The following is a 13,703-nucleotide window of genomic DNA, read 5'->3' as shown; positions in this document are numbered from 1 at the left end:
TTCATTTAAATACAATTAGACATGTTAATTTATATTCAAAGTTTTACACTTTGAATAATGAATAGCTAACTTCCTAAAGTTGAGATGATAAGGTGAAACTCTTGGCATTATAATAAGGTTATTAAAAGGTAAGAATCTATGTTTTATATTATTTAATCATTATTTATTGTTTATGTTATATTTATTTCTTTAAGCATTTTTATACCCTACTTATAAGTGGGAGTTTTGATTTATTGTTGCTATATGTTACACTAAATTCTTGGAACCATTTAAATGTTAGTTTGGTTTTACCAACCATTTAAAGTGGATGCCTTGATTTATTATATATAAATATATCATAATATTAAATTCTTGGAACCATTTAAATGTTAGTTTGGTTTTACCAACCATTTAACTTGGATTCCTTGATTTATTATATATGAATATATCATAGTATTAATTTATTGGTACCATTTAAATGTTTGTTTGGTTTTACCAACCATTTAAAGTGGGAACCTTGATTTAGTGTTTACAAATATATATAGCACAATAAATACTTGACCACATTTATAAGTTTTGGTATATATTATATACTTATAAGATAATAATTTATAACATAATATAAATATGATTATTTAATATATTGGAACCATTTTATTAAGTGGATTTCAATATTGTTCGTTAATGTTAACTTTATTAAAATACCAAGAGTGGATCCTTTAATCTCAACTACTTAAATTAAAATTTGAACAATTAAAATTTACCCATTAAAGATTCAAACAATTAAAATTAAAAAGAAACAAAAACAAAAACAAAACAAAAAGACATTGTAGTGGACTTGTAATTACCTTAGCTTCCATGTGGATACGATATCGGATTCACCAAATTATACTACTTGTGGACAACCTGCTCTTGGGAGTGCAACAATCAAAGTGACAACATTGTATGCAGAATTTCTTGTAGTGAGGGCTAGGCTAGGGTCAGGTATGGGTCAGGGAAGGAGTCCTAGCGTCGAGCTACACGACTAGGGAGGAATCCTAGCTCCACCCGAGAGCCATCGCGCGCATGTGCAGCAGCCGCATAGGGAGACAGGGCTCGGCCAGGGGGCTTCGATCTGGGATAGGTTAGGTCCTTAGGGTCCTAAGAAGGTGTACAAAGGTCTGAATCAGGGGCTGGCTCGGTTGATTAGAGTCCTAGCAAGTTTGAAGATTCCTAGTGCATGTAGGAGGCTCGGCCGCAGCTTGCTTCTGATTTTGTGGCTACGGTTTGGGCTTGGGTTCGTGTCCTAAGGGTTCTAAGGGTCCAGTAGGGTCCATAGAGGGTCTGGTTTGAAGTTGGCTCAGGGTGGTTCGGGTGTAGCTCGTTGAAAAACGAATATGGCTCGAGGGTTAGTACTTGGTTCGAAAACCAGGGCTTTCATGGTTTAAAGTTGAAACATGGCTCAACGGGGGTCGAGTCATGGTTTACGAGGGCTAAATAAATATTAAAATTCTAAGTTTTTAATTTAAAAATTTTATATTAAAATTTGATTTAATTCGAAATTAAAACGCATTAATAAGTGATAATTAAAGAATATATTAAAAGTCATCGATTTATGCCAAATAAAAATACGAAAAAATTAATGTAAGCTTAAATAATTATTTAGGATGGTCTAGAGTCATCGGAATAAAGAAAATGTCGAAATTGTGAAATTTTAAGTCTAGGAGTAAAACGGTAATTTTACACCCGAAAATTAGTAAACGTTATAGCAGTCCTCTGAATGCTGTTTTATATGTTATAATGATTATTTCGTATGTTTATAGAATTTTATGATGAAATGATAACGTTAAAAGACATGTTTCATGCTTGGTTTAAAAGAAAAACGTTATATGCATGTTTAATTTTTATAAGTGATGAAAATAGGAAATGTTGAAGGAAGTAAAATAATTGTGACTGATACTATGATACGATGATACTATGATATGTTAATACGTATGCCAATGCTCAGTTGAAGGGTGAGAGTGTCACTGATGTCCCCGCCGCCCAGTACTGTGGTTACATGTAGATGGATCCATCGCCCCAATACGAATACGAATACGAAAGTCACAATTAACGATCTGAAGCCAACGAAATGAAATACAAATATGAATATGATGAATATGAATATGAATATGTTGATATGAAAACGTTTATGAAAATATTTATGTTTAAAGTTTATGCATCTTAATGAAAATGTTATTTTACGTACAAGTATTTTCACTGTTGCATATGTTCTGTATATGCATTACTTATTATCAAGATTATGGTGTATTGAGTCTTTAGACTCACTAGGTGTGATTAATGAATGTGAATTTGATAATAATGATAATGGAGGTCTTGATAGTTGACTTTGATGGACTGAAAATGCACATAACCTGAGGACCAGCACTTATCTTTCCGCACATATGTTTATGTTTATATTTTATGACTTTGATTATGATTTTGAGTGGTTTTTGAGAGGTTGTTAGTTAAGTTAGGAGTTGCAAACGATTGACGTTGTTATGATTTAAACTATTTTTCTTTGGATTTTTAAATGCTAGTGGGTGTTTTATTTTTAAAAATGGTGCAAAGTGAAAAGATTGAGAAATAGAACCATCTGATTTAATTCGTTCTCAATAGCCATGAAATGATCACCTTATAAATAATTATATAGTTTCGGCCGAATCATTGAGGGTTTAAAAAAAATTCTAGTACTTTTTAAGAAAACTAGTAGTGGATGTTTCAGTATATATTCCTAATGCAATATATTTTAAATACTAGCAAGAACATAAATAAAATTTTCAACGTATTTAATTATTTTTTAATTTTCTAATTAGTATATTCAAAGGTGTTATGGTTCTGAAAATTTGAGAATACTGAAAGGAGGTGAGAAGAGGTGCTTAGCGAATATTAGAAAATCATATTTCGCATTAATATCTCTTTAATTTAATCGAAATTTCAAAGTTGGCAGTTTCGTGTTACTTTTTTGAAAATATCTAATGATGATTTACTTTTTAAAATTGATTATATGATATTTTGATAAATAAATGATAATCTTTTTACACTCTCTTACTGAGATATAGGCGTGTTTATGGAATTAAGGATAATTTCATATTTAATTAAAAAACTAGTTTTAAAATAATTTTTTTAAAAAACACTATAACTTAATAATTTTTAGCTTTCACCTGTATTTTCAAACACTACTTACTTTTGATTTTTTTCATACTTCTTCACAATCTATAAATTTAATCATTTATCTAAAAACATAATATTTTACAAACATTCACTTGGTTATAGATGTGTCACGTGTAAGACTCTGTAATTAATTATCCGATAATTTGGTATAATAAAAATAATTATTGAGTTGTTTAATTAAAATAATTATTCATGTCAAATAAATTTAAGAAGTGTGTTAAAAAATATATTTTGAATATCGGAGAATTTAAACGATATAAAATACATATAAAATTAAAATGACACACGAGTATAAATTAATAAAAACCGAGTTGAATGGACACAAGTTACAATTTTAGGAACAAACTTATACATATTTCCTTACCAAAAATAGAAAGAAAAGAAAACCCATCCCCAAATCCCCATACTCCCATTGGTCTTTTGCGTCCCAACTCCAACCACCGCCGTGTGACGTCCAACCACCGGAGATCGGAGCTCATTAGACAACAACCTTGTCCCCCTAACCTTGTGCCACATTCCCTACCTCATATTGGAAGAACAAGCACGAGTGAGAGCCATGTTCCTACTGTGTGTTTCCGGCAGGATTCCTTCCATTTGTGGTAAGGGTTGGCTTGGCTTTATTGGTAGATTGTAGCGTAGAGCTGAGGTATAATAATGAAACGTCCGCTAGTTTTAAACTTTAAAATCCTACTATATTTTTTTGTAAAATTCGTAACTTGTAATTTAAAGTACTCATCGTTTCCAAAATAAAAAAATTAATTTAACACTTAAAATCTCAAGTGAATCAAATCCTTAAATCTTCAATTAATAAAAATCCTACGTCAACCATTAATATGAGCAAAACTGACTTCAAAATGAAGCATAAAAAACTCTAATTAAATAATTAACAAAATCTTTAAAACTTTAACTATTAAGCTAATGCATAAAATAATGTCCCTCGAGAGTGTACTGTCGGTCTCGATCCACTCAAGCATCAGCGCCTCCCTCAATCTCATCCTCACCTGCAACATTCAAACTTAGTTAGTCTAATGACTCAGCACGTTCTAAACATTAGTAGCAAATAAAACATATACAAGCACATTCATTAAAAATCATACTTTTATTCAAAATAAGCTAGCATAATTTTGTAAGCATAAAAAATCATCAAATCATAAATCTTTCCATCATTTATCGTTTTAAGTGATGTTTAATCCTTGAAAGTGACTAGCTGTATCATTTGGTCGACTGATCTGTCTTAGCTCACCATTGCGCATGGAGACTGGTACTAGGCACCGACGTAAATGGAAATACGATCGTTGGGCTCCCTCTAGGCCTTCTCCCGTAAACGGGCTCTCTCTGGGCCTTCTCCCTCACAATATTCCCAATAATCATATATCATATCTTTTTTGTCACAGTCAATTCACATCCTTCAAAATATTTTTCTTTTCTTTTTAATCATAAAATATCATTTCCTTTCCAAAATTCGTAAAATAACATTTTAACAGGAAAAATCGTATAGCTTTAACATAAATAATAAAATTCCATATTTTCATTATAAGCTTTTTAAAATATCATTTAGCATGCGTTATGATTTTTCGGGACACTGCCAACCTTTTTTTGTACTACCCAGGTGTAAATTGACTGTTTTGCGTGTGGACTCAAAATTCTCGTTTTTCACTTTTTCTCCTTTTTATTGACTCGAGACTATCTCAAATAGTTATTTTTAGAAAAATTTAATCATATTTAATCATATTAATAAACCTTGAAAATATTTATTGAAAAAATATTTTATCTTGGTCGTCTCCGGTCTCCTTTCCCCAGCCTATTATCGAATATTCGGATAAAATCTTCAATTTTCATGAAATCATGGAATCTATCAATTAATAATGCAATATGTATTATTTAAGCATTAAAATAAATCAATTAAGCAATTTAACACATTTGCATGCATGCGGTTTACGTGGATTGACTTTTGGACGTTAATCCTCTTCCCCTTAAATAAAATTTCGTCTTCGAAATTAAGACTTACCGAATAATTCAGGGTAGCGGCTCCTCATCTCCGTCTCGGTCTCCCAACTGATTTCTTCCTCTGTGTGATTCAGTCACTTGACTTTGATCATCTTTATCACCTTGTTCCGCAACTTTCTGCTGTCACTTTGATTGTTGCACTCCCAAGAGCAGGTTGTCCACAAGTAGTATAATTCTGTGAGTCCGATATCGTATCCACAGGGAAGCTAAGGTAATTAGAAGTCCACTACAATGTATTTTTGTTTTGTTTTTGTTTTTGTTTCTTTTTAATTTTAATTATTTGAATCTTTAATGGGTAAATTTTAATTGTTCAAATTTTAATTTAAGAAGTTGAGATTAAATGATCCACTCTTGATATTTTAATAAAGTTAACATTAACGAACAATATTGAAATCCACTTAATAAAATGGTTCCAATATATTAAATAATCATATTTATATTATGTTATAAATTATTATCTTATAAGTATATAATATATACCAAAACTTATAAATGTGGTCAAATATTTATTGTGCTATATATTTTTAAACACTAAATCAAGGTTCTCATTTTAAATGGTTGGTAAAACCAAACAAACATTTAAATGGTACCAATAAATTAATACTATGATATATTCATATATAATAAATCAAGGAATCCAAGTTAAATGGTTGGTAAAACCAAAATAACATTTAAATGGTTCCAAGAATTTAATATTATAATATATTTATAAATAATAAATCAAGGCATCCACTTTAAATGGTTGGTAATACCAAACTAACATTTAAATGGTTCCAAGAATTTAGTGTAACATATGGCAAAAATAAATCAAAACTCCCACTTATAAGTAGGGTATAAAAATGCTTAAAGAAATAAATATAACATAAACAATAAATAATGATTAAATAATATAAAACATAGATTCTTACCTTTTAATAACCTTATTATCATGCCAAGAGTTTCACCTTATCATCTCAACTTTAGGAAGTTAGCTATTCATTATTCAAAGTGTTACACTTTGAATATGAAATTAATATGCTAATTGTATTTAAATGAAGAAATAAAAGAAAAATATAGAGAGAAATATTATGAACTCAAAGGTTTGTTCATAGAATGAGGGATATCTCAATACATTACAATGCACCCCTATTTATAGCCAAATTTGGGGAGACAACCACAAATAAAATATTATTTTTTTACACATAAGTCTTCATTGGTGTTCCAAGATATTATATTATATTACACATCACTTTTGAAAATCTTCNCTGTCGATACATTTAGCGACAGAATTTCATAATCCGTCGCTAATCTTTTCGTTAAAATAAAAAAAAATTTACTTTTATAATTTAATAAAATTTTTAAAAAAACTTACAATCTAAGAACAATACTCGTGATTTTTAATAATATTTACAAAGTAAGTAAAAATCGAAACAAAAAAGTACAATAAATCGAAACTAAAATCTTAAAATCGTGAGAAAAATTCTGAGTGTTGTGAAGAAATGGGAAGGGAATGCGGATATTTATAGACTATTAGCGACGTTTGTATTTAAACCGTCGCTACTAGCGACGGTTTATATTAAACTGTCGTCGATGTAAAACCTTGCGACGGGTATAAGAAAACCGTAGCTAAATATAGCGACGATTAATGCTTAATTGTCGCTAAATTTCGCGACGGTTATTTTAAACCGTTGCTAGTTTTAAATCGGCGACGGTTTTTTTAAAACCGTCGCCAATAGCGACGGGTTAAGAACAACCGTCGCTAAATTAAAATCGGCGACGGTTAAATAAACCGTCGCTAAATGATGCGCACCCATTTTCCACGGCGTGCTTATATATGCACGCCGTTAAAAAAAATTTATTTTTTTTAAAAAAAATGATTTACTATTAACAGCGCACATAAACATGCACGCCGTTAATAATATTATTAACAGCATGCCTTTATTGTGCGCTGCGAAAATTGCATAAGTTATTAACAGCTCACATATAACTGCACGCTGCAGATATTACTATCCGCAGCGTGCTTTTAATGCACGCTGTTAATACTGTCAAGTGCAATAATATTAACAGCGCACATATGGATGCACGCCGTTAAAAGTAATATTCGCAGCGTGCTTTTAATGCACGCTGTTGATGACGTGCTGCGGAAAATCATTTTTCTTGTAGTGATACCAAACTAACATTTAAATGGTTCCAAGAATTTAGTGTAACATATAGCAACAATAAATCAAAACTCCCACTTATAAGTAGGGTATAAAAATGCTTAAAGAAATAAATATAACATAAACAATAAATAATGATTAAATAATATAAAACATAGATTCTTACCTTTTAATAACCTTATTATCATGCCAAGAGTTTCACCTTATCATCTCAACTTTAGGAAGTTAGCTATTCATTATTCAAAGTGTAAAACTTTGAATATGAAATTAACATGCTAATTGTATTTAAATGAAGAAATAAAGGAAAAATATAGAGAGAAATATTATGAACTCAAAGGTTTGTTCATAGAATGAGGGATATCTCAATACATTACAATGCACCCCTATTTATAGCCAAATTTGGGGAGACAACCACAAATAAAATATTATTTTTTTACACATAAGTCTTCATTGGTGTTCCAAGATATTATATTATATTACACATCACTTTTGAAAATCTTCTTCTCCGAATTTGCTTCTTCACATAAAAAGAAACATGTGGATAATTGAGTTGTCTAGTTGTGGTATTTTTTTCAAACCATTTGACCAAGTAATTTGAGAGATATGGTCAAAATACTAGAGCATGGTAAAACTGCCACTCCTTTGGTAACTTTATTTGTTGCTTAATTTGATCACAATTGTGAGAGGATTTTTGTCTCATTCTTGTCATCAATATTGTAGATATTATTATCAACTTTCTACAGGTCCAAGAATCATCTTAATCCCATTTGCAACGCCAAGTTTATTCTTGTTTTATCGAACCTGTAAAAAATAGTAAAAACTTGTAATTACACAACAACTTATATTTTATAGAATTTATTATAAAACATATAATATTTAAACATTTAATAAAACAAAGACTATATATTTATATTATAAAACATTTAATTAATGTACAATATTTATGTTTTTCACTTTCTCTCTTGTCTACCCAAGATTTGAGTAGGCCTCTCCTCATATGACAGGTTGGGCATAAGTTGCAGTGGTTCAAAGTCCAGTACATGTGAAGAGTTCGACATGTACTTGCGAAGCATCAATACGTGAAAGATTGTGAACTCCTGCGAGATTAGGTGGCAACGCCACACGATATGCTAATGCTCCCACTGTTTCGAGTATCTCAAATGGTCCGATGAATCTTGGACTAAGTTTGTCTTTCTTGCCAAATCTCATAACACCCTTCATAAGTGTTATCTTTATAAACACGTGATCACTTACTGCAAACCCAAGATCTCATTGCCTTTTTTTCACGTAGCTCTTCTGTCTACTCTGAGCAGTTCTCATTCTGTCTCAGATCTTGACGACCATTTCTGCAGTGTGCTGAAATATCTCGGGTCCCATCGTAGCCCTCTCTCCTACCTCCACCCAATGGATAGGCGATCTACATTTCCTTCCGTAGAGTGCCTCGTATGGAGCCATTCCAATAGATGAATGATAGCTGTTGTTGTAAGTGAACTCCACTAGAGGTAATTTCGGTTCCCAACTCCCTTGGAAATCGATCACTCAGGATCGGAGTTGTAGTACTCAAAAAACCAATATGCGTATATATGTGCATAATTTTTATTATTTAATTTTAAATGGTTATTATTTTAAGAAATTGTTGATTTAATTACATTTAAATCATTTACGTAATTTTTAAGGATTTTTAAATCGTGTATTTCAAATTTTAGCTTTTTAGATATATACGCGAGAGGGGACCGGAGATAGGAAATCGGAGATGCATTTTATGATCCAAAAATATTACTAAATTTATTCCAAGCTAAGAAATAATTTATTTTAATGAAATCAAGTGGATTTAAGTCTACTTTAATTAATTAATCACCAATTTAATTGTAGGCTTCTTAATTCATCACGATTATGCTTAATTAACCTTTTAATCAAGCTTATCTAACATAGGATTCTACATAGCAAAACTTAAACAAATCCTACACCAATTTGGGAAGACAAGTCTCGTTCATCTCCACTCCACACAATCCCAACTTGACACCATTTACCTCCCCCAACAAGAAACCAAAGGCCACCCATTCATCATGCATGTTCCCCCCCCCCACCCCCACCCCAACTTGGCATCATTTACTCCCCCATGCACCACCTTATTTGACCACAAACCTTCATCACCTTCTTCATTCTCCCTAGCACGAAAATTAGGAGATTTGGCAGCTCTCATTCTTGGCCAAGGCAACAACAATAGCAAGGTGTCTTCATTTCCGTTGCCGTGTCTCCCGATCCGACGTATTGTGTTGTTTATTGTAAAAACAACTTAATGCATGTCTATATTATTTCTTTTCTCTTCAATCAAGTTATATATCTATTTTTAAACCATTACATGTGCTTGATCTATGACAAAACCGAAATCATGTCAAGAACTTTCGAAAAACATTGTGCAGATTTTTCGACTCTTCACTTGTGCACCTCAAGGTTTTGATGTTTTTGTGGTTTCAGGGTTGGCTCGATTTCCAGGGGCTCAAGGCTGCTTATAGACATGATATAGGGTGTGTTAGGAAGGTGTTAGTCCATTGGTTAAAGCCCTTTCCCCCCCAGCAACACGAATGGACAGCAACTCGTCCATGGTGCATTTTGTGTCTCAAAATTCTGGTTTTCGGTTTGTAAAGGGAGGTTCGAATCTTGGTTGGCTTTTGGGCCTGTAACCATGGTTAGAATCCCTCCTTGACATGTCTAGGACGTGACCAAGATGCCCTTTCATGGCTTGTTTCATGTCCCCATCGATTTTTAAAACAAACAAAGAACAGCGCCCCTTCGGTTTTAAAATTCTGCTATTGTTGAGTGTGTTGAGTTTCGGTTTTGGGGTGTTAGGTGGGTTGTGGTTGGCTAATAGCTCTTAGCCATGACTCATACAACACCTTAGCATGTCTAGCATGGACCATGGTTAACCTCATATCCATTGGATCCTTCATTTGACAGCAAGCGATCCAAACAATCGCATGGTACAGAATTTTCTTGTGTTCTCGGTTTGAGCTTTGTGTTGTCCTAGGTGTTTGGGTGGATCTTGGTTGGCTTCTAGCCCTTAGCCATGATTAACACAATACCTCATGATGTTTATATCATGCCATGGTTGATCATATGACCACTGGAATGATACATGACAGCAAGAACAAGAAACACTCCCCACGGTACAACATATGTGTTCTCGGGTGAAGCTTTGGATTGTTTTGGGTGGTTGCTTGGATTGTGGTTGGCTTTTAGCCCTTAGCCATGGTCTGAGCCACTCCTTAGAATGTTGGTAATAGGCTCTGGTCGGTGGTTCAAACCCCCAATGGCCAAGCCTTGAAAACGAAGCCAAGGAATCACAGCAGCCGCTGTTGCATTTTCTGGACAGCAGCTTTGAGCTTCGATTCAGAGGGCTGTTTCGAGTTCTTGGTTGGCTTTTAGCCTATGGCCTTGGACTGGACAGTACCTCATTGAGTTAGGAAGGTCATGTTTTTGGCCGTGTGTGATTTGGTTAAGTTTAGAGGGCGTACGAGAATTTACGGTGCAATGTGCCAAAGTGACTCTCGAAAGAGCGTTTCACGATTTTTGGCCTCCATTCACATTTTTTGTGTATTACAGCCCTAGGGTTATATTTTCCAGTATTTTAGGTGTATTTTAATCATGACTAAATGATGGTTTGATGTTTGTTCGGCATGGTACGGAGTCATGGTTAGATACTAAGTTTGTTGGGCGTAATTGTCTCGTTTTTAGTTCGATTATGAAGTGTTGGTCAAGTCGAGACTATTTGCATGTGTCTCGTGTTAGAATTAGGTCGCAGCGAGCCTGGGAACGATCCAACTTAATTGGTAAATTAAAACAGGATAATAATTATATTACGTGCATAAAAATAGAAAATGTTTATTTTTGAGATATATGCGATATGTCTTGTGGCCATCTTACGCTTATGGGATTGCTTCACCCGGTTACTTACGCCCGGTTTACGATTATGTATGGTACGGATATCCAGTCCAAGGGCTGTGATGATCTCTCCTGCCCAGTATAATGTGGTTTAGTCTGATCAGACGTGCATGTTATGTTATGGGCCACTTGCGTAGAACATTATCTCTGCAGAAAAAAATTACGATATAATATGTTATGACAGAGCTCTATCGAGCAAAGCTTTTACGTAGGATCTTCAAATAGGCACGTATTTATAATTACTCATGATACGATTTTCACGTTACGCTTTATGATACGATATTTTTACGTTGCATGCGATTATATGATATATTTACTTGTTATTCACGATATATGCATGCTGAGTCTTTAGACTCACTAGACTTGATTGATGTAGGTACTGACGATGCAGAGGCTGAGGGCGAGGACCAGTGAGTTAGCTCGGATCGTCGGTAGTACGAACTCGAGGACCTCACGTTTAGTTATTCAGTTTTATGTTCAAACTCTTGTTTCAGTTTTATGTTCAAACTCTTGTTATAACTTTCATAAATTTTAAGTTATTGTTTAAAACATTATTCAGTTTCCGCTGCTATGTTTATGTTAAACCGTTGGGTTAATTTACGAAAGTTTTTATACGTCGCAAGTTTATTTATTTAAAGAGAAAATTTTTAATAGTTCCGAAAAATTATGAATAGGAAAATACGGGCCCTCACAGTAGATCCTCTAAAATTTGTATGACTCTCTTTGACTGACCGTCTGTCTGAAGATGAAATGCGGTACTGAATAGTAGTTTGGTTCCCAAGGCTGTTTGTAAACTCTTCCAGAATGATGAAGTGAATAGTGTGTCTCTGTCCGACACAATATAGACAGGAATTCCATGCAGTCTTATTGTCTCTCGAATATATAGCTCCGCATACTGTGTCATGGAAAAAGTCATCTTCATTGGTAGGAAATGTGCTGACTTAGTAAGGCGGTCCACTATTATTCAAATGGCATTGAGTCCTTTCACCGTCTTTGGCAATCCTATCACGAAATCCATAGTAATGTTCTCCCATTTCCACTCGAGAATGGGAAGGGGTCGAAGCATTCCTGCTGGTCTTTGGTGCTCGGCCTTCACTTGTTGACAGGTTAAGCATTCGGATACAAAACGCATAATATCTGGTTTCATTCCCAGCCACCAATATAAAAGTTGCAAATCCCTGTACATCTTGGTACTTCCGGGATGAACATAATAAGGGGTACTGTGAGCTTCAGTCATAATGTCAACTCTAAGTGAATCACCATTAGGGACCCAAAGTCGACCTCGATACTTAACAATGCCATCCTCGACTGAATATAACATGCTGTCCTTTGATTCATCTCGCTGTCTCCATTTCTGTAATTGCTCATCATTAGCATGTCCGGATCGAATTCTATCTCGCAGAGTGGAATGTACTGTCAACGTAGCGAGATTAGAGGCCTTTCCCTAGCATAAACTTCAAGATAAAACCGCTGAATTTCCACTTGTAGAGGTTTTTGTACTGATTAATGGGCCAAGACTGACCATTTCCTACTCAAAGCGTCTGCCACTATATTAGCTTTGCCAGGATGATAGCTAATGTCACAGTCATAGTCCTTTACTAGTTCTAGCCATCTTCTTTGTCTCATGTTCAGCTCTTTTTGGGTGAAGAAATACTTGAGGCTTTCGTGGTCCATAAAAATCCTGTATTTCTCGCTATACAAGTAGTGCCTCAAAATTTTCAACGCAAATACGACTGCTGCAAGCTCAAGATCATGCGTCAGATAATTCTATTCATTTACTTTCAGCTGCCTAGATGCATACGCTATGTGAAACGTCTTCTACTTTTTTTCTTTAAAATCCTACGAAATTTTTTTAAAAAAAAAACATCAATTTTCGAAATTCACCATTAAAATAACTTAACATTTCCATAAATCAAAATAATTTAACATTTAAAATCTCAAGTGCATAAAACGAGTGTGCTTTTTTTCTTTTGTTTGCCACCCAGCGAGAGGGATCCTGCTCCTGATTCAGTGGTGGTTCCTGGTGAATAAAGATTCTCTTCCCTAAGACGAGACGAGCTCACTGGGGAAAGACTGAACATCTGCTTGTCCTCCAGTTTCAGGTCTTCCTTATGCAGGTTATGAATTCAAGGTAGAGGGTTCGAAGAATAGAGGAAGACTGAAAAGCTCGACCAAAGAAAAGAAGGATGCTTAATTCCCTAAATCGTCAATTAACAAAATTCAACTCAAACCTTGAAAGGATCGGTTAAGAAGTGAAATGTGTTTAGAAAGGGGAGGGGTTGAATAAACACTCACAGATTATGTTCGTTTTTCGTAAGTTGATTTCAGTTTAATGACAAACTGATACTTAATATCTCTTTAGTCGATGACAATCAGTTTAACTGAGAAAACAGTTGCGGAAGTAAACTGAATGAAAGATAGAATAACTAAAATAAAAGGTAACTG

The 13,703-nt window shown here is 33.8% G+C and overlaps 1 protein-coding gene across 1 annotated transcript in view; it reads left to right on the top strand.

Moving 5' to 3' along the window:
• The window catches only part of LOC140977662 (uncharacterized), a 33,411-nt gene extending 21,208 nt beyond the window's left edge, over positions 1–12,203 (top strand). The window contains exon 5 of the mRNA XM_073442407.1: positions 12,104–12,203. Within this exon, the coding sequence (XP_073298508.1) occupies positions 12,104–12,203 (100 nt within the window). The remainder of the gene's footprint in view (positions 1–12,103) is intronic.
• Positions 12,204–13,703: the final 1,500 nt, after the last annotated feature.

The sequence above is a fragment of the Primulina huaijiensis genome, chromosome 5, assembly GCF_012295235.1.
Source record: "Primulina huaijiensis isolate GDHJ02 chromosome 5, ASM1229523v2, whole genome shotgun sequence".
Classification (NCBI taxonomy): Eukaryota; Viridiplantae; Streptophyta; class Magnoliopsida; order Lamiales; family Gesneriaceae; genus Primulina; species Primulina huaijiensis.
This window is presented reverse-complemented; position numbering and strand designations above follow the sequence as displayed.